The following is a 21,691-nucleotide window of genomic DNA, read 5'->3' as shown; positions in this document are numbered from 1 at the left end:
ACAGCGGCAGGCCCCAGCCGGAAGCAGAGGGGTGGCCCACCCCGGCTGGCACGGCCCTTGCCTCTTTGTTGGGACCCAGCTGGCCGGCACTTCACGGGTACAGAGAGCAGCCCCCTGCCTGCCGCACTCGTGCGAGGTGCTCGGATAGCACCCCCGTTTTAGAGGCCCAGGGAGATTGGGGGCCCCAGCCACACGGCTATGGGAGCAGCAGAGCCGGGGTGCGAAGCCGACGCAGGGCGGGGCAGCTACTCACAGCGGGTGCTGCTGTTGGTGCCAGGTGGCGCGGCCTCTCCCGACGCCGGGTCCACACACCAGGGGCCAGCCTCTGTCACCTGCCGCCGGGCGAACTCTCCTGTCTGAGACAAAAGCCAGGGCAAGGGTCTCTGAGGCCGACAGGTGGGTGGGGCAGAAGTCAAGAATGTCCCTTCCACAACAAGCAGCCGTGGCTTCTCAAGTGCAGGGAGGTGGGGGCAGGGGGGAGCCAGTAGGGGGAGAGGCATTCGCCCCAACCCCTCTAGCTACTTAGTTTGACTCAAGGCAGGGCCTACAGCTATCCCATTTTAAGGAGGAAACCAAGGCTCACGCAGAAGGGGAGAGGGACAGAGTGGCTCCCACAGCTGGCGAGTGGCAGGGCCAGGCCACTTTCCACCAACCAACCCCACCCACTTCAGAAATGGTTTTCAACCAGCAGCCTGGGGGTCGGCCCTTAGTGTCCACAGCAGGGGATAAAGACAAGTGTGTAACAGGCAGCGGCCCAGCCCTGCACGCAGCCAGTGCCCCCCGAACAGAAGCCCAGTCGTGCCAGCCCTTCTCTCCCTGGCCTGTCCAAGACCAGCTGGGACATGCTGGATGAGTTGCTTCAACTCTCTGGGCCTCAGTTTCCCCATCTAAAAATATGGAGGCAGGACGAGATCAATCCTTGAGCATGTTCCTTCCTTCTATGAACGCTATTGGTTTAGAAAACGTTCTCTCTCCTTCGTCCTTAACAGGAATGACAATCCCACGCAGGTATGCTGGGGAGAAGAGCTGTCAGCCGAGCCCACTGCAGTGGCTCAGTGTTTCCTTTAGCATTTGTAGTCCCCTCATTCCTCTTGTAATTGGCTGAGCCTTGTTCCCAGGGAAGCAATGAAAGTAACAGCGACATCCAAACGTAAGCACGAAGCTCTCCTGTGCTAAGCATTTCCCCCGCCATGCACTGCTCTATCTACACACCAACGCCCAGGAGGCAGGACCCGACTGTTCCCATCCCACACAGAAAGGCCCAGAAAGACAGGGATGTGCTCTTGGCTGGGAAGCAGCAGAAGTAAGATTCAAGCCCGAGCAAAGGTTTGAGAAGATTTTATAGTAAAAATATTAAAATTAAGAAAATTCTAGCCATCAACTTGACTTTTTGGAATCTGGGGCCAAGGATCCAAGTTTGGGCAGTGGAAGTCTTGGGTCCTGTTTACTTTCACTTGGGGGTTCCATGGGAGCACAGAAGGTCTCTGCGCTCTTCTGTATAATCACTTTTCCTTTGCTCAGAAGCTTTGGTTTCTAGCTCTCCTTCTCTTGAGTAAACATCAGTACCCAGCATAATGCAGCAGACTTTTATTCCAATTGTACATGGTTGTCAGCCAAGGTAAAAGACTAAATAAGCTAATTTTTCCACAAAATTATTCATAGTTGGGTTCCATGTGCACAGCACCAAACAGTAATAAATCAAAGATAACATTTGCTCAATTTTGAAATTGCATCTGATCTTCATCAAGGCCCTGGGAGCTGAGCAGAGCAGGCCACAGTATTCCTATCATCCCTATTTCAGGAAAAGGAAACTGAGGCACAGAGACCCCCATCAGTTGGCAGGTAAGTGGATTAAGGTTCTGGGCATGAATCCTTTCTCTAGGAGCTTTTCTATCAGTTAAACTGGTTGATTATTACCACCATCCAGGGAGCTGGGAGGGCAATATTATGATGTCCTCCATTCATGTTGAGAAACTGAGGCACAAAGAGCTAAGCAACTTGGCAAGATGACTTTAGGACAAACATGGCAGCAACTGTATAAGTTCTTTGTCAAAGAGTTTTCATGAAATCCACTTCCTTGGAGCCTCAAAACACAAATCTCACACTAGGATGGCCAAAAATGTAACCACAAATTTAGGAGTCAAAAAAACTGCCTGGAGCCCAGAGAAGATAAGTAAGTTGCTGAAGGCCACACAGCCAGGGTCTGCCAGGGCCAGGGAAAAAAACGAGGCCTACAACTTCCTGTGAGTTCTTAATTAAGCCAAACTTATTGAAAACTAGAAAAACCATCCCAACTATTGGGGGGGAGCCCGGAGGTCTGGCTTCGCTCTTTTCACGCCTCGCCCCCCAGGGCCTTACCTCTTGGCAGGTTGGGGTGAACAGGTCTTTTGGAGATGGCTTTCCCTGAGATCCAGCTTGTCTCCAGCTGGAAACCAGCCCACTGGCTCGCAGTGTCTCACAGGGAGTGGGGCCTGTGGGGAGAGCAGGTGCTCAACTCACTGGCCGTGGGTGCCGAGGACCAGCCAGGAGCCCAGGGTCCCCAGGTTCCGTGTGTGCCTCTGGGTGTGGGGCGGTGCCCTTCACCAAGACCCCAGTGGAGAAGCAGAGTGTGGCTGAGGCACACACACTGTGCAACAGGCCAGCTTCGAGCTAGTACGTGGGCAGTTGATTATGTGGCTCCAAACCCCAGCAGCCAGGCAGGGAGATGGGGGGGGCACCTGGAGCTCCAGAGGGGACCTGGTCGCTGACCCTGCAGAGGTGTTTGAAATCACCTGGGGGCAGGTTGACTAGGAATCCAGGCCCACCCGCAGCTCCTCTCTCCACCTATGAAACTGGGAGCACAAATTCGTCCACGGACAGTGGGGGTCGCTCAGGCCTGGGCGCCTGGGAAAACATGGTGTGGCAGCACTCGGAGCAGTCTGCAGGACTGGGGCACCTGACGAAGTGCCCGCTTCAGAGGGTCACGTGGAAAAATTCCGAGGGGTCCACTTACACTCGGGGATCCGGGGGGCGCGGATGGTCAGCGAGGAGGGGACGTACTCCCCCTTCCCATCCACACACCAGCAATGCCCTAGAAAGAAGCACAAGCCAGGACTTTAGGAAGTGCACTGGGAAACGCGCACCCGCAGCACCCCGCAAACAACTCTCCTTCCTCCCACCCCGTGTGCCAATTACCCACAATCACAGGTTTTTGCACGAGGACCTCTGCCCCCCCAAGCAACCACCCGCCTGACCTTCGGGCTGGTAGAAGGTCTCTGCTGCCTTGCACAGAGGAGACCGCTGAAGGCCAGAGAAGCGAAGGGATTTGTCACCAGCTGCCACAGCAGGGTGCAGGGCCAGCCCATTTGCCCCTAGTATGAGACTCTTTCCTCTAAATAAAAAAGAGGGCCTGGAACTGGGCTGCCCGGGGCGCCCGGCCCACCCTACCGGTTCTGGGGTAGCACTGCACAGGCCTCCAGCCTCCGAGCGCGTCACACTGGGGCAGGTAGGGGCCGGACCGCAGAGGGGAGGTGGCTCCTGCAGAAGCGCTGGTCGTGGAGTAACGTCTCTGGTAGAAGTCCAGGGCTGAAACAGGGGAAGGAGGAGAGCCGAGGCATGAGCGCCTGGCCCGGGCTCTATCGCCGGGAACAGCCCAGCACATCCTGCTTCCCACCGGTAAGGAGGCCTTCTTAGCTACTTCTTGTTTCTTTGACCAACGTTCTGACCCAAAACATTACAAGGCTCGTTGAGCCGTGGGCTAGAGCAGAGTGTGCCTCAATGGACAGCCCTTTAAAATTAAACTTTAGGCTAAAGGGGAAGGGCTCTGGGTGGTCTTTCGGTAACTTTCATTTAGAATTGGTCAGGTCAAGCAGTGTCTTCAGGAAAATATGGAAACCATAATGACGGAACATTTATTTAGCAGCTACTATGCGAAAAGCATGAAGTACATTTTTTAATTCATTTCAGCCTCACAACAATCCCGCGGGAAAGGCACTACCGTTCTCCCATTTTATGGGCAAGCAAACTGAGGCACAGATCAATTAAGGAGCTTGCCCACAGAATCGCAGCTAGGAAGGGGAGGGCCTGGGCTTTGAGTGCGAGAAATCGGTCTTTGCCCTCAGCCTGCCCTTTGTACTGCCAAAGGTTTAGTTTCTTTTACCCCCTTCCAAGCTTTGTTATCCCTAAAGCTCTTACGTGATGTTCCCAACAGCTCCGTGGAGTCAGAATTTTTTTATCCCAAGAAGAGGTTAGCTCTTGAGGGAGGTGGCTTGATGCACGGTGGCTGTGAAATCACGCCCACCTCTGCCGGCCGCGTCCCCTGCCCACCCAGCACTTCGTAGCATTAGCCACGACTGGTGTCCTAGGTGCTGCGCCCACCTGTTCTGTTTAGGTTTCTCTCTCACATGTGGGCCTTTAGGCCCTTTGGTGCAGGGATTTGGATGTGTTTTGTACTTAGAGCCGTGTCCAGCTCACTGTAGCATGCAAGAAACGTTTGTTGAGTGAATAAGGAAAGGAGTGCATGAGGCGGGAGGGAGGAGGGACCGAGGCTGGGGTGGCCACACAGCCGCTCACATAGGCCTCCTGCTGCCCCCCCGGTTTGATCGGCCCCCACTGCCATCCACCTTCCAGGAGGCCGAGGTCGCTCTGGCAGGCCCTCTCTCTGCCTCTACCCTCCTCTCCGTTCTGTGCTAGGGGCGGGGGTGGGGGAGCCACAGGTTCCTCCTGCAGCCTCCTCTGCAGCCACCCCCTGCCCACTGGGGCAGCGCCCCTGACTCACCACCCTTCAGAACCAGGCCTCAACCCACAGAGGAAAGCTTACAGGCGCAGGGACCCCACCAGTCCACAGTCAGAGCCCTGCTGGGAGCACTGGACCCCTGGGAAGTGGCCTGGTACAGCAGACAGGACTCTGGTTGTCTGATCAGACTCAGCCTGAATGCTGGCTCTGCCACTTAGCTGTGTGACCATGAGCAAGTGGCTCAACCTCTCTGAGCCTAAGTTCTTCTCTGAACTGGGTCTAATACTCAGCTAATGGGGTAAGCGTGATAGGAACATCAGAAGAGATGGAAGGGGCCAGGCGCCAAGCCAGGCTGGACCCCGCTGAGTTCATGTCCTCCCACACCCTCCCCAGCCTCGTCGGGCACTAGGACGTCACCATGCTCTTCTGGCCAAAGACGCTCTGTGGCCCTTCCTCCCTCCCCACCCAGGCCCCTCCACCCTCGACGCGCTGGGACAAGGGGTCTGTGAGGGCAGACCTGCAGGTCCTCCCCAGTGGCAGAGCAGTCCCTTTGACCTTGAGGGAGGCCAAGGAAAACGAGCTCCCAGGTCCTTCTCTGCTCAGCCTTCTTCCTTCCACCCAGACAGGCCCACCCAGAGCCGGTGGCCAGCGGGGGGCCTTCCTTCACTCCCCTTAAAGGAAATGTCCTGCAACCAATAAGGACCTATGGCACGGGTGACTTTCTCTCCCCTTCCTCTTCCGTTTGCCTCTGCTGCGCAGACCGAAGGGCTCCCATCCCACTTTGCCCCTTTATTACATTAAATCCTGCCCCCGCACAACATTGCAAACAACTGGTTTCTTGCCAAAAGCAGAAGCCCCCAAGTCTCTGAGAAACAAAGAAAGAAGGGGCCTGGGCACGGGGTAGGGGAAGGGAATGGAAGAGGTAGAAGGGAGGAAGGCAGCCAGAGGCGCGCCGTCTGCCCAGCGAGCGCTGGGCCCTGTGCAGGCCCGCGGAACAGAAGGGTGCACGAGACCTGGGGCCCAGGGCTCCCAAAGGGACGTCTGGCGAGGAAAGCCAGTGCCCTGTGGAGCTTCTCCCATGGGGGAAGAGAACAAAGACAGCTGGGGCCAACCTCGCAGGAAGGGGAAGTCAGAGCAGATTCTCTCTTGGTACAGAAATTGTCAGGGGTGGCTGCTTTGCTGTTTTGTGACCTAAGCCCGGAGAACTCCAGAGAGTAAATGAGCAGGATAACTTGACAGTGCATGGGCAACTCTGGTTGTAGACAATGAATGGTTGAGCCCTGCCCAGCGGGGTGGGGTCAGCGAGGCACTGGGAGGCCAGGACCCTCCCTCCAGAGCAGCCTGCAGGGCGGTGGGGGAAGAGGGCTCTCAGAGACAGAGCTGGGTGCCCACCCCCCCAAAGGAGCAGCCAGGCAGGTAGACCGCGTGGGTTCACTGCCACGCCCTGCGAGTCAGTAACTGAGTGACTTTGAGCAGGGATTGAACACAGACTCCGTTTCCCCATTTGTAAATGATCACAGACAGGGATGAGAGCATCATTCTCAGGGAACTCTCAGAGGATGAAATGCAAAGATCTGGCCAGTGCTTGGCCAGGCGCAAGCTCCCAGTGAAGTTCAGCCATTGTGGTGGGCGGAGGACGACCGTGGCTCCCTAAGTTTACTTCTGTAACAGACGGGTGACAGTGGCCACCCTGTGGCCTCACTAACAGGATTAGACGAGATCACGCTGGGAGGTGCCTGAAGCCCAGCAGAGGGTCCCTTTCCATTCCCCCTTCTTGGGGGTTCCTTGGAAATGGGGAGAGGGCTTCAGGCCAGGCCATGAGAGATGGAGGAGCAGTTGGGACCACCTGCCCCCACATGGCTCTCCCAGAGGGCCTGGGGGCACCTGGGACAGGGGTGCACACCTGCATAGGACACGGCCAGGTAACACCATGCCAGCTTTGACCCATGTCGCAAAACCACGTGTCCCTTTTATTTCCCAGGAACCCATCAGCCTGGGGCAGCCAAAGCTGAATGAAACTAATTCAAAAGGGTGCTTCCCCCAGGAGGTGGAACAGGAAACCTGCTGTGCACAACACTCACTGGACTGAACGGCCAAACGGATGGCATAGCCGCTCCCACTCAGCAGCTTCTCTAAGAAAGTCCATTGGGATGAGGAGGGCGGGGGCAGGGACAGCTCCTCATGGGTCAGCCGGATCCCCTGGGCCGCCAGGAAGCTCTCTCCCAGGGGCAGCTGAGAACTGTTAGAAGCCAAGACGATCTCTTCTGTTTCCTGAACGAACCACAGGACACGCCGCTTCACCTGCTCACAGGAGCCAGGGCCTAAAGGGAGTCAGAAGAGCACAGGTGGATTCACAGACCACGGAGAGGCTCCCGCCGCCCGCTGAAGCTATGCACATGCGTGCACACACCAGCACACACATGCAAACACATGCACATACACACATGCACGCACGCGCACACACACACACATTTCTGCCTTGGCTGTGTCCATTACACCTGCTGTTTCCACACCCTGGAAAGTGCTTTCTGTTGTGCCTCCTAATTGCATTCAGCCATTCATTTGCCAAGGACTTACTGTGTAAGGATATTAGTCATAGCTTGTGTTGCCTTCCTCCAGGTATTGTTCTGACAAGCTCATGCTGACGCCGATGCCACCTGACCACACTTTGAGTACAAGACTCCAAGCCAAGGGCCACCAAACCCTTTGGATCATATGACCCTCCCCACAAAAGAGTGTGAATGTGCACATCCAAAATATGTATATTTATTTCTAAAGCATATACACATAGGACTATAATATACTCAGTGCCATTTTTCTCAGCGGTTTCAGCTTTATACTTCATTGTAAAAATAAAAACAGGAATTTAAAAGGATGAATAAAACACCAAATACAGGTAGATGTTCTAATCTTTGCTTCCTAAAGGATTAGTGTGTATAGTTGGCCACTTCCTCTACACAGCCTCCTGTTGGCGGGAAAGCCAATAGCCTCAAAAGCCCTGTTTTCCTGCTCTGCCTAGCACTCTGGCCAAAGTGAACAAGACACTCCCACAGTTATGGTCCTTTCAGTGTCAGCAACTCAGATCCCTAAACTTGTATTCAAAGAAGACCAAATTCAGTCTTACAGCCTGTAAAAGTATAGGAATGCCCCAATGCCAGAAACCTGACCATAAGATGTGGGAAATGATGCTGCAGGCATTCGCCCCCCCCCCCCCCACATACACACACAATAAGACGTACTACCTAACAGCCGTGCCAGCAATGGTATGTTAACTCTGAGAATAGGGCCATTGCTAGAACTTGACATATAAATGGATAACCCTAGCAGTACTACGTCTCCAGCCTGCTGACCCATGTGGAACTGACCCATGTGCAGTGCTGTTGCACGTAGGGAGGCCCCATGTGCAAGGAGTGCACCCCATAAGCACAAAAGAAAGTGCAGCCTGCCCAGGAATGGCACTGCACACACGGAGAGCTGACACAACAAGATGATGCAACAAAAAGAGACACAGATTCCAGTGCCACTGATAAGGATAGAAGCGGTCACAGAAGAACACGCAGCGAGTGGACATAGAGAGCAGACAACTGGGGGGTGGGGGGACTGGAGGGGAGAGAAATAAATAAAAAAATAAATCTCAAAAAAAAAAAAAAATGCCCAGGGAACTAGTGTTTCTGCACATGGTCCTTTCCCCACAATTTTAAAAATCCAGTTGCTGCCAAAATCTAAAATTTGACTAATGTCAAAATAATCTGATTAATTCTAACATTATTCCAAAAGGAATGGACCATGTGAAATTTTGCAAAGAACAAATTGAGAGATTTCAATGGACTTGAAGAGTTGCTCAATGCATCTCTACAACATTAGGAACTGCTAGTTAAAGAGATTCTGATTTGATACTAACAGTGTTGATTTGTCTTTGTTCTTTCAAGGTGCCAGCATGACTATTGGTAATAAGGCATTTTCACTGAAGACACAAGAGTCAGCCTCATGCCTTCTAGCCATGTCTGCCTGCCTCTGTGTCTATATGTCTAGCTGTCACAAAGCTGAATTTGGAGACCTCTTTCTCTGGCTTTCCAGTGAGTCCTTTAATTAAAGGCCCTTTGGAAGCAGAAGCACTTCCTGAGGTTCCAAGCACCCAGCAGTGCCCTGTGAGACTAGCAGGATGACCACAATCCTTGCTGAGTAAGCAAACAGTGCACCTAACTTCTGAGAGATTACTAAGGCATTGGCCGTGGGAGGGCAAAGGGCAGATCACGTTAATTGTATAGGCTTTGTTGGACCTATGATGGTGACTTCCACACAGAGGACATGCAAGAAAAATTTGGGACATTGATTTAAATAATTAATTCCATGAAAAAATTTTAAATGAACTATATTAACTGGGCCCACATCTGCCTGTATTAGACTTAGGGAAAGTCACTTAGCCTGTATGAGCCTCAGTTTCCACAGCCATGCAATGGAAGACTACCTGGCCATCTCTAAATGCAGTTCCACCTTTGATGCTCAATACCCACAGCCAGACATGTAAAAAAAAAGGCATTTCTTCTTATGCATTGACTCACATGCTGGAATCTTGCTTGGTTCAGCCTGAGTTCCTTCTAATTCTTGACCAGCCTCATCCACACACCAGCAGCTCCGTAGGTCAAAGTGGGCCAAAGGAGTGCTAAAATCTGTGTAGGGCCCTGGGTATCGGCTGAGTTGGCCATTTAGGATCTGCCAAAAGAGGTAGGGCTCCAGGAGGATGTTCTCTCCAGGGTGGGTCAGATTGCCTTCCAACACAGCCCAGGGGATGTCTTGGAGCGAAGAATATCTTGCCAGCACTGGGAAGACGTCTTGTTGGCCAGCCTCATAGAGACTTTGGATAAAGAGACTGAAGCTTTTGGAAGCCGCCTCTTTATGGCTCATGATCTTCTTCAGCAGCTCAGCAGGGGTCAGCTCCTGGCCACCGTTGATCTGAGCCACCCACCGTGTGTACCACTCAAAGGCCTGCTCGGGGGGCCCGTTGCATTGCACTTGTCTCCACTGCCCATGTGTACTGCACTGTGGAATGTAGATGCTGGAGAGGGCGGGTGGACTGCTGGAATTAGAGAGCAGGGCCTGTACTGTCCCAAGGAAGGCTCGTTCAGCCTGGAGCTGACAGGCAGTGGGGCCTGTGGAGACACAGTGAACAGGCACGTCAGTTTAAGAAGTGAAATAGACCCAAAAGACTGAGCTGGAACCACTTAACTGTCCAAAACCCTAATGGAACCACAGAAATCTCATCAGCCTTAAATTTGCAAACAGCATCTAGAGAGACACTGTCTCTAAACCTCCACTATGGAGAGCAGTTATTATCAGCATTTCAGGAATGCAGGGGTAGTTCAAGGCCAAACACCTCTCTCTTTTCACTACTTAGAATGATTAGCAATATCCAGACTATTCTGGATAATTTTTTAATTAACCAGTAAATTTTGCCATTAACTGAAGTTTGGGCTTGAACCCTAAGTGGATTTTTCCTGTACCACTTTATGTGAAGGCCAATGAGAGTTCATAGATTGAATACCCATCAGACTTACATAGCATGGGTTCTCCAATTACACTTCGAGTTCCAGGAATAGCCTGACCCTCAGGATCAACACAGTAGCACTCTGAGTTGAAGCACTGAACAGGTAGGAAATGTCCCTCACTGGTACAAGAAGGGACAAACAGGCTGGACCCAGCAGGCTGGCTACCCATAAGGCTTTGCATGCGTGCCCTTTCCTTTTCACACTCTGTGGGGCATCTGGGTCGTCCACCTCTAACTCTTGAGCCAGGACGTTCTTTGCCCCAGGAGTCAACACACCAGCACTCTCCGGCAGAGCACTGGACATCCTCATAGCTTCCTTCTGCCGTGCATGATGGGACAAAAAGCCTTCCGGAGGACTGTTCACAGGCCTGGGAGCTGAGCGCCATTCCCATCACATCCCCCAAATCCCTTGCAATGTCTTCAGGCACAGAAATAGCGTGCTGCAAGAAGAGAAGGAATTCCGGAAGTTCCAGGAGAGAAGCAAGGAATTTCAGAGCATTTTGGTTCTCCTGTAAGTTAACTTCAAAGCCAAAGCTGCCCACAATTGGCTTATTCATAGCAATGCCCTTCCTAGAGGCCTCAGGAGTTTCTGTGGAAAGATTTAAATCGGAGCCCACGAAGAGCTGCTTGGCTAGATCAAATCCTCCTCCGTTCTTGAAGCCTTGGAGACCAAGTTGCTGGAAAAATTGACTGAAGTTAAATGAGCCTCTTGTGCCAAGGGCTCCAGACAAGTTAAACTGGCCAACATTCACCAAGAATTTCCCTCCAAAGAGGTTTTGCTGTAGACGCTTTGGGTTGACGGTAAACTGCAGGGCCAGACGAGCCAGCTCTCTGGAGGGGAAAATCGCTCTGATGGCTTCTTCGAGAAGGCTTTCTGAGGCAGAAAACTGTTTATCCTGCCCTTCCACCACTGGGCGCAGAAGCCCGGAGTCAACTAAGAGCTCCTTGAACAAGGGTGGGCAGGATGTGGTAAACCTGGCTCCTCTCTGAAAGACCTGTCTTTCCTCAGGAGAAAAGAACAGATTTTGCTGGCTGGAGGAGGCAGAGGGCCCAAAGTAGAGTCTGGACAAGGCCTGCTGCCTTTCCGAGGTGCAGGATTGAGCTGGAGCTGCACAGAGATGAAGCAATGGGAAAAATGGTTTTAACATCACAAGTCATCATGAAACAACCCCTCAGATCTTTCTTGCAGTAAGCTACCAAAGTATTCCATCCAGAACACATACATTCTGTACCTCTTTCTTTTCTTTGTCATTTTGTCTTTTCCCTCAGAGCTGCATCATGGCCGCCATGTTGGGAAGTGAATCTTCCAGTTGACGTGACCACCTCTCCTAGCTTTCACTCGAGGTGGACCCCTTTCTAAAGCAATGCTCACAGACACTAGTCCACTTCCTGAAAATCTGACCACATGCACCCACAAATCCCTATTTGTTCTTAATGAGACTTTGTTTTCCAGCATCTTCTTCCTGTAGTTCTTAATGGATGTTAATGCTCCATATTTAATGACCTGTATGCTCTGGATCAGTCTTGCCTAGACCACCTAGTTTAGAGTCTCTTTGAGGACACAAACCAGCCCTTAAGTGCTCTGAGTATTTCCTATTATAATCAGTAATGTCCACCCAACAAACAAATCCTTCTGATTTCTTGACATTTCCTTGAAATTACGAATTAAATAGTGATCTATTTAGTCAACTCTAAACACGGTCCGGTCATTCTAACTGCAAATTCTAGGTATACTGTAACTAACATAAGGAAAAATGCAAAATTCAAACTCCAAGGGGCTGTCTCAGTCCCTTAGGTGGAAGTAAGTGGACTCCATTTTTCTCCATAAAACTGAAACTCTCAGAGGACCTTTGCAACCTCCATTCCCCTACTTTTTAAAAATACTTCTCTCCTCTTGGTTCACATGGATGCCAGAAAAAGAGGCCAGGCAATTTCCTCTGTTACTGGGCAACAGAGAAAGAACTGGAACATGTGGTCGGGGGAGGAGGGTACTGGCAACATCAGCGCACATAACACATCTCTCAAGGAGGCGTCCTTTAATGGATATAACAGGAAGGTATGAAAGAAGTAAAATGCACTGCTTTGCTCATTCCCTTTTCAAATTAAGAGCGCCTCCCTTCCACCCACTTGTGATGTACTGTTACCAAAACAAAGAAATGCAGCTATTGGTTCCATGTGACATTTGTTTCCACTGGAAAGGGAAGAGGAGTGGAAATATATGATCCTTGCATTTCATGGACCTATAGTTTTAATTTGGAAAACCACAGACCATGACTGTGGTTTTAATTTGGAAAACCATAATTCTTTATTTCCACCCAGAAATTGGAAAGCACAATATTCTCTAGGTTTTAATAGAAATCAAATGCAATTGTACATCCCATAAAGGCGGGATGTCAAAATTTTCTTTTTTTTCCTACGTCTTCACTCTTAGCGGAGAGAATACTCTCAAACACTGTATAGAATATTCAAAACATTACGTTGGAGAAATCAAATGACTGATTACTGAAGAAAGGTTAACGCGTATCTTTTCGGGGCTGTGTGAAGACCTGCGCTCCCCTCCGCCCTTGCCATGCCTTGCTGAATGCACCCAGCCCACCCAGGTCAGAGCCTCCCTCCCACCCATCACTCACAGCCAGTCGGAGGCTTGTGGCAGGTGGAATGCAGTCTTCCTGGGACGTCTTACTGACGTTTCTCAGTCCACACCCTTCTCCCCATCCCGCAGCTTCTGTTTAGTACTGGCCCCGTCCGTTCTCTTCAGGACACTCCAGTGAGCTTCTAATTGCTCCCACGGCCCCTGTGCCTCTCGGTGTCACCTCCAGACTTCTAGAGTGAGCTTATTTACTCTCAAAACTCAGCAGGGCACCCTCCAGCTTAAAACCTCTCCACATCCTCACCTGACCTCCAGGCTGAAGTCACCACGCTTTTGTTAGGATACAAAAGACCTCCTGTCTTTCCCTGCCTTTCTCCCCACTCTTACTTAACTTTCAGAGAACCACTCTGACCACACTCCCACTGTTTGTTTTTTTGCTCAATCCTTCTTGCAGATTCAGAATGTCCATTCACATTTGAAGAGCTATTATTTCTATCCTTAGAAATGTGCATGTCTTGCTCTCTATGTAGAGAATATCTTTTCTTACTTTCCTCTTTGAGAAATTGTCTTTATCTTAGAAGACTGTGATCAAATATCACCTCTTCTGTGAAGCCTGCCTAGTTGCCTCCTCATGCATGCTGCAAGGCAGAATCGACCCCTCCTGTTTCATGCCCCTTTCGTTGTCTATATACACTTCTCTCGTGGCATCTGTAAAATTTAATTCTCTTTTCTTTTTCTTCACCTATGAGCCTCCCAGCATTCTCTGAGCTGCCTGAGGAAACAGCCATGTCTGACATGGGTCAAGAAACAAGGTGGAAGTGAATGATGATAAACTGATTTTCAATCAGGTTGAGCTGGAAGGTCTGTGGGACACCATCAGGAGGCAGTTGAATTAATGGGTCTGGAGTTCGAAAGAGGTTGGTTTAGAGAAAGAGTTAAAGTAATATGACCTGGCAAGACCCAAAGAGAAAGCCCTGGAGAGGAACCCACCACAGAGCGGTGGCGTCCCCTGCCGCCGAGTGCCGTGGATCTCCTTCCCTGTGGCGTCCACACACCAGCACGGCCCTTCCCTCTGGCACTGCACTGGATGGTAGTCCCCGCTTCGGCTGCAGGTCGGGAGGTAAGGATGACCAAAGGCGGTGGCTGTAAACCGCTCCACTTCACACTTTGTGGGGCCTAGGAGAAATCCACGCAGTGAAAGAAGGGACAGTGTGAGCAGTGCCTGAGCGTTTACAGCATGCCTGGCTCTTGGCGATTAAACGTTTCAAACCCCCACACTCACTCTGGTAGAGTAGTCACAGCGACTCGAAGACCCAAGTGGCTTCCTCCCAGCAGAACACGCACACGTGATGTCAGCTTGTTACTTACATCGGAATCTGCCAGAGAGGACTAGTCGCACTGCTAGGAACCGTCTCTGCAATATCCGGTACAGAGTGGCTTCAGTGAAGGTGGAAGCAAGGTCCAGACCAGCGAAAATGGTGTCATAAATTTCATCCAGTAACAGCTCCAGGCCTGCGAAAGACGGCAAGGCTTTCAGGGGATCGGTTCATTCCGAGAGGAATTAGGAGGGATAAAAAGAGGGATAGAGAGGGCCCCAGGATCATCGTGCGGGTCTGACCAGTACTCAAGAGTTTCCAAAGTCAGGGCTGCTGTGTACATTCATGTAGGTTGCTCGTAGCACAAAGGAGCTTCTAAGAGAGGAAAGAGGAGTCCACGCTGTGTGCCACTTGCCAACCACACTACCTGGTTGGGCAGAGCTGCATCTGTCCAGAAGGGGGCGTCTTTTTCCAGGGCGCCCCACAGCACCATATAGACTAGTTGCAGTCAAAGTAGCGGAGGTGACGACGGTGAGGCTTCTCCCCTTCCCTGCCACTCCCCCCCCCCTCCCCAGCAGCCTGCCAGGAGCAGGCAGCCGCGGCTGGCTCTGCTTTCCCGGTCCCGAGATCTAGGCTCTGGATCCCAGGGAGCCTCACCCCCTCCCTGCAGGTGGCCGGAGGTGTGCCTACCTGTCTCGGCCAGTTCCCGCCCTTGACTGTCAGCACAGTGGCAATACCCAGACACCTCAGGGAACCTGCTCCGGAAGGAACTGAAGGTCAAGAATGCATCCGGAAACCTAAAAGAGAATTCTATTAATGGTCACCATTTCACAAAAGGCAAGTCACCAGGAGCTCTTCCTGGAGAAATGAATGGATGTAGCCAAGTCCTCATCCGGGGAAAAGGAAATGTCCATTTTTTTTGCCTTGTTCCATTTGCTCCCTGCACCCTGCAGTAAATGCATTTCTTTTCTAAATTGGTGTTCCCTGGCCAGAGCTAAGTGGGCTCTTGTAAAATAAAGCTGTGCTTAGCTGTCCGCCTACCAATTAGCCATTTTCTGCACAAGTGGCATTTGAACAATTTGTGCCCATGCATGTGCCTCATGGGATCAGGCAGAAAACAGATAATGGGCCTCATATGAACTGGTTCCTCTACTAGAATATAAATCTGGAGACAGAAGGCCAGGTTTGCTTTACAACCACATGGCCCATTTTATACGATCTCATCCTGGGAGCTCAAATGACATCAGGGTCCTTTAAAACGTCAAAACTTTTCCACCATAGGAAAGCCTCAAGAAGGAAATGCCCCAGGGCCATGGTTGAAAAAACACAAAATCTATACAACGTATGGCCTGACAAAGGCCATACGTTCTCTTGCACAAGCTGAGGAAGAGCATGTTGCAATCACAGCTGACCCAGGACCTGCTGAGCTCCCCATCTTAGAAGTCACAGGAAGCAAAGGTGTGACCTAAAGGAAGGGTCCTCCCCACATGTGATGACTTTATGCAGCACCGAGAGATTTGCTTTTATGCCCCATATAGCTAGTTCATGGGATCCAAACAGGATGCGCTTCTACCCATGTCTGAAATTATATCCCAAAAAAACAGAAGCCACAGCTATCTGCACAAACAGAAATATTGCTCTGTAATCCACTCTAGCAAAGTTTTGAAAATATCACCACCCCATGATAGGAAAATTAAAAGTAAATTCTAAATTTAAACAGTAAATTATAGTAAAGCCCCTAAATGGAATACAATATTGCAATTGAAGATGATACTTCTAAAGCTCTAGTCAAAAGGGATGTGCATAAACTTATCCTGAAAAAAAAATTAGAATACAAAATGCCATGTCTACACACTGCAGTTATGACTATAAATGGACCTACATTGAAAGGCAATATACTATATCCTTGTAACAGCTCAGAGCCTGAACACCGTAGGGCAATAAGTGTTAGTTAGTTTGAATGGAAGTGAATATGCAAGACAAAAGCTATGAAAGCACTTTAATGAATACATTTTTCCATGCTGTTGGTCTATTATTGTGTGAATGTGTGTTAAATGAAAAAGAATTCTATAGTAAGTGAGTTGCATGATAGAAACTAAAAATTCACTTTGCCTAGTTACCATCAACAGGGGATATATAATAAATATTCATTAATTGGAACCTGGAATAATTCAATTCTACAAGTGCTAATAATATTATAGTATAGTTGTAGCTTCTATTTATTGAGCACAATTTGTGGGAAGTCATCTACAGAATATTTAATATACACCGATGCCTAAAAGGTTGGTGGTATTCATATCAGCCCCATTTAAGGAATTACGGGGTGAAGTATTTTGGCCACCATCTCGAGTGAGCGGTGGGAGGCATGCTCAAACCACATGCCCCTGCCATGGTGTGATGCAGTGTGTGCTTGGCTAGCCCTGGCTCCTGCCCCAGAGCCTCCGAGGCCCACGACTCTGCTTGGCATTCCCCTCTGCAGACCCAATGCCTAGCTTTTTCCAGGCATGTTAAAGGCGCATGTGCTGGATGAATGCATGAGTGCATCTCCTGACTGGTAGGACATTTCAAAACCCACCCTAGCTCGGGGCACAGGACCTGAAATCACTCTAGCCCCGTGCTCAGCTGCTGCAGCCCAAAGGCCCACCTCGTCAAGTCAAGGTCCTTGAGCCTTCTCCATTTCAGCACCCAATGGCCAGAGTTCCTATCTCTGGGTTTTTGGTCTTGTGAGTTGCCTAATAACCCGGGCTTGCTGGTGCTGTTTGCCTGGGCCTCGCTCTCCACATGCCCCCTCCTGCATATTAGAGATTGCCCTGGCTACAGTTAGAGGGAGGGGTCCTCCCATACCCCAAGAGGACTACCCCGAGTCCAGCATGGCCACCTGGACTCTCGGGAGGTCCTCTGCTCCCCTCTGGATAGACACCCCACACTACATCTTTAACCTCTCCTTGCAAATTCTGTATCTAGTGAAAAGGGCTGAGAACCTGGAGTTGGAGCAGGAGGGGACTCCTGCCTTAGCCCTTAGGATGACTGCTGTTCATTACTGTGAAGGAAATCATAACAGGTGCCATTTATTGAGTGATCCAGTACTACACTGAGCATTCTCCGTATTTTATCTTCTTTAACGCTCACAACCGCCCTTTAAAGTCTCCACTTCCCAAATGCAGAGACTGAGATTCAGGGTGCGGGGGATCAGTTCCCCATCACCCAGCTGAGAGCAGAGGTCACAGACCAGGCGTCCTGATTCCCCTTGCAAAGCTCTTGCCGCAGCAGCTGGCCAGGTGGGGAGGCCGCCGCTGACCCAGAGTTCGCGCGGGCCTGCTTGCCAGTCGACGGCAAGTTCAAGTTCTGAGTCTTCCCGAGAGGCCAGTGCTTCAGCAGTGCAAGTGGCTACGATCTGATTTTTGTGGCTAATTTCTGAAACGATGTCATCAGTCTGTGAATTCGGGGCTCCACGGTTAAGATTGTTTGGCTGTTGCTTGGCTCTTGTTAGTGATGAAGATGGAGAGTCCCTGCTCTGCTTTCAACATTTTTCTTATCAAATACCCTCGCCTTCTCTGCCACTTCACATGCAAAATGAACTGAAAGTCCCGAAAAGAGACAGACGACCCTAGCTCCATCCTTCCACGTGGGCCTGCTGGGTTTGGAAACTTCAGTATGGCAAGAGAACATTCCCAAACCAGGTGAGTTTTGGGACGGATTTTAAAGCAGAGAATGGTGACTTGACTAGGACAGAATGAAAGGAATAGAAAACACATCCAGAAGGCTCATTCACATGCTTCCAGCTTCAAGGTGAGAAACAGACCACCTGCAGGTGTGGGGCTGGTGTCCCAGAGGGAAGTACCGCTCTGGTGGAGATGGCTGGGACCCAAGTAACGCGGTCAGAAACAGGTGCGTGAAGATGACATGCCTCGTGCATATCACAGGCACCAGCCCAGGCAACCGACAGTGGCAGCAGGACACTGTCACGTCACAGAGTACCCTGTAGCACTCACCATTATCCCACGAGGGACATTCACAAGGATCTGAGACACAAAGCTCCCTCCATTCTCAATGGGAGAAAAAGTCGTGTTCCCCTGAAAAAATGGTTTATTTGGTGGAAACCAAATATACTCTTTTCTCTGGGCTTAGGAAGCTCATGGGCAAATAGTCCATCTCTCACGTTGGTTACATTATAGAAATGCATGACTTGGTGGGTGCCAATCTCTGCCTTATCTTGTTTTTATTTTCTACCCTTATTTTACCTTTCAATGATTTCCTCTGTTTCTCTTTTTTATCCTGTCCTAAGCATATAAAGAATCTCAGAGGAGGAAGACAAAATCAGTACAAAATTTGAAAATAAAATAATAATTCGTGTTTTTGTCTAGTGGTAGAGGATCCCTCGCTTTTGTCAACTAAAAATCAAAATCTCAGGATGATCATGAGAGAGTCCTCAAGAAAGAAATTTCTAGTGGAGGGGCAAATGATGGAATTTCCGAATATATGTTCAGATTATGGCCAACCTAGGGATAGAGAAATCACAGCTGAGGCTCAGCAGAATGTGAGATGCCAAGAAGTGCCGGGCAACTGGTCCTGTCCACTCGCAGAGCAGGATTCATGCGTCTGGGCTCCCTCTATCACTCCACTTCCAGAGGCAGTCCCTCTGGAAGTCTAACCATCAGGTACTAGTTCAGCAATTATTTGACTCTCCCCTGCATGTGACTAGATGCCTTTGAAGTCAGGAGCCAGCATCTGGCAGATGTCTCGTGAGGGTAATCGGGCTACAAGGACTTCTCCAAACAGCCCCTTAGATGCTCAAGTGACAATGCCCCTTTGCCATAGATTAAACTCTCTCTGATCTCAGCGGATAATCTGGAGTATGCTAAGACAGTTGAAGTAAGACTGGTTGCTAAGGAAGTTTCAGCGAGGCTTAGTTACGAAGGACAAGAATTGCTAAAGAAGCCAATTAACTGAATTTTAACTCAGGTCACAAAGACCTCGGTAATGGCTTCAGTCCCACTAGAAGTTCAGACTCTTGAACTTTTACCTGCAATCTGTTTAGCCAGAACACACTTCCATAGTTCATGATTAGACAAGGGCCATGGGAAAGATGGGAGAGGAGTTAGAAGAGCTGGTGAAGCCTACACCCCACCGGCAAAATGGGTTGCTAGCAGGGTCGTCTTGAAAAGGCAAATGGACAAACGCTGAGGCCAAGTTCAAGTGCAAATCACCACCACCCAGCACGTGAAGAACCCACAAGAGGTTGGCGGATGGGCTGTCCCAGGCTTCCAGCCTTCTGTGGCCCCATGGCAGGAAGTCCATGGCCCACTCTACTTCACTAGGAAGTCCCAGAGAAATCTCAGATTCGGTGTTCCAAAACCAAATGCGTGGCCATTCCTTTCCAATCTCTTCTCTCCCGTCTACCTAACACCCAGATCTGGGAGTGGTCTGTGACTCTACTCCCCCCACCTCTGCAGGTATTCCTTCACCGAGTTCGAGGATCAGCCTCCTAAAAGTTTCTCCACCCCTGCACCTCTCTTCTCCATCGTCCTCTCTGTCACCTGCTCTTGCCCAGGACAGCAGCATCTCTCACCTGGACTAGTACAGCTATACTAGTAGAGTAGCCCGTGAGCATCTACTCTGCGCTCCCCAGCCCCAAACCATTTGTTTGTTTTAATCCAAATCTACCTGTTATTAAGATACACCCTACCTCCACCCCAAGCATAAAATTCCTGATAGAATATTGGGGACATACATATATTTTTAAATGACTCGTCTACTTGCAATACAAATTTCAATGGGCGTCCTGCATCTTAACTGCCCTCTCTGTGTGCCGCTCAGGAGGGACAGGCTGAGGTCTCAGCTCAGGAGGGACGGGCTGAGGTCTCCACGCAGCCCCCTGCCCCCGTTGGCTCTCCGTCTGGGGCTGCCCTGGTGTGCAGACCAGAAAATCCCCAATCATGGCTCCCAGTAACCAACCACCGACCCTTCCCATGCCCTTTCAAAACCAGAGTTTGCTCCGAGACTTGCTTGGTTACACAACAGAAAGGATCCCATTGCAGGAAAAATATTGCCTGTCTGTTTCAAACAATGGCTGCTTAGTCCTGAACTTTTGCGTTTACCTCGACTGCCCTCTTGTGGCCGTAGCTGTGAAATGTCCCTCTACAGGACAACCACAAAGAAATTCTTTCGTGCATTTGCCTATTTAGTAAGCACTGACTGTAGACCCACTGTGTGCACAGCTCTGTTCTCTGCCCTGTAGGGCAACGGAGATGAATCGAGGTAGGGACAGAAGAAAGAGCCAGGCGGCCCTGGCCTCACAGTTATGTCTCCTAGGGTGAGTTCTTTAACCTATTTCAAATTCCTATGGAGACCATAACTATCAAATTATTTTTCTAAGTATGAAAGTAGGCCAAAGGATGCAAAGTTCCCTATACAGAGCAAGCACTCAGTAAACCGAGAAATGCTGGTGTCAGTGAGCACCAGCACAGCAGGCTGTTTGGAGATTCGTGCTCATGGAAAGCTAACCTAAGTTTGCCGAAACCAGGAGAGGGTGAGGCTTCCTGACAGCTGTATAATAATTCACAATTTTTGCAATGGTCATGCTCATCGGACCTTCAGGGCACGGTCCTCTGTTTTACCGACGGGGACTCTGAGGCTCAGGGAGGGTAAGTGGCTCACACCAGGTCACCACGCCCTGCAGGGGCAGAGTCAGAAGGAGGGTCACAAAAGCAGACGCCTTAGAGCCAGGAGGTAATGCCAGAGGATGGCGCGGGCAGGGGAGGGCCATCGGGCACCGGGGGGAGGGAGGCTTGCAGGGCACCTGCTCTGTCCAAACAGGGCGTGGCTGTTGGAGCCCAGCTTTGTGATGCCAGGGCCCCCACCCTTGTGCTTTAAAAGCGAGAATTCAGAATTTTATGTAGCAGGCTGAACAAAGGAAACTGCTGACGTTCACCTCTTTTTCACTGACTAAAACAGAAATTTCATAGAACATGACATAATAAAATTTCCCGGCTTTTCAAATATTAAGCAGCTCAAACAAAGCTCAGCTCTGGACCATGTCCTGCTTACAGGCCGCTCGCCTGTGACGCACCCCGGCACTGCCCACGGGATCTTCCTCTCTCTCACGGAGAAAGAAACTGCTTGGGAGCCAGCGGCATGCAGGCTCAGGTTCTCCAAGAGAATTCGCATCGGTGTCACAGACTGGCCTCCTTATTTACTTTTGCTCAGAACTTTTCAATTCTCTCGGAATTCTGTGTGTGCCCTTTACGATAACCAAGAAGCCGTCTGGAATAGCCACCAGCTTCCTGGTTATTTTGCCTGAGCTCTCGAATGTATCCACCTTTTTGTATTTATTCTTTTAATTTTTTAAATTAAAAGTACTTATAAGTGCACATATACACGCAATTTATGAAAATGCATAAAAACGTCATCTCTTTTCCTCTTCCACTCACCCCCTCCCCCCCCACTCCTCCACAGCAGCGCTACCTCCCAAGGCAGCCCGCGTAACCGCCAACTGTGCGCTCGTTTTCCTTTGTGCTCAGGAACTT

The 21,691-nt window shown here is 50.3% G+C and overlaps 1 protein-coding gene across 1 annotated transcript in view; it reads right to left on the bottom strand.

Moving 5' to 3' along the window:
* TG (thyroglobulin) overlaps positions 1 to 21,691 on the bottom strand; it is a 249,481-nt gene that overhangs the window by 222,537 nt on the left and 5,253 nt on the right. The window contains exons 6-15 of the mRNA XM_058276072.1: positions 14,856 to 14,962; positions 14,218 to 14,361; positions 13,840 to 14,025; positions 10,270 to 11,367; positions 9,277 to 9,864; positions 6,796 to 7,035; positions 3,427 to 3,564; positions 2,993 to 3,070; positions 2,359 to 2,471; positions 254 to 356 (exon numbers count right to left, since the gene is read on the bottom strand). Of these exons, the coding sequence (XP_058132055.1) occupies positions 254 to 356; positions 2,359 to 2,471; positions 2,993 to 3,070; positions 3,427 to 3,564; positions 6,796 to 7,035; positions 9,277 to 9,864; positions 10,270 to 11,367; positions 13,840 to 14,025; positions 14,218 to 14,361; positions 14,856 to 14,962 (2,795 nt within the window). The remainder of the gene's footprint in view (positions 1 to 253; positions 357 to 2,358; positions 2,472 to 2,992; positions 3,071 to 3,426; positions 3,565 to 6,795; positions 7,036 to 9,276; positions 9,865 to 10,269; positions 11,368 to 13,839; positions 14,026 to 14,217; positions 14,362 to 14,855; positions 14,963 to 21,691) is intronic.

The sequence above is a fragment of the Dasypus novemcinctus genome, chromosome 14 (genome assembly GCF_030445035.2).
Source record: "Dasypus novemcinctus isolate mDasNov1 chromosome 14, mDasNov1.1.hap2, whole genome shotgun sequence".
Lineage (NCBI taxonomy): Eukaryota > Metazoa > Chordata > Mammalia > Cingulata > Dasypodidae > Dasypus > Dasypus novemcinctus.
Note: the sequence above shows the minus strand (reverse complement) of the source record. Positions and strands in the feature narration are given on the sequence as shown.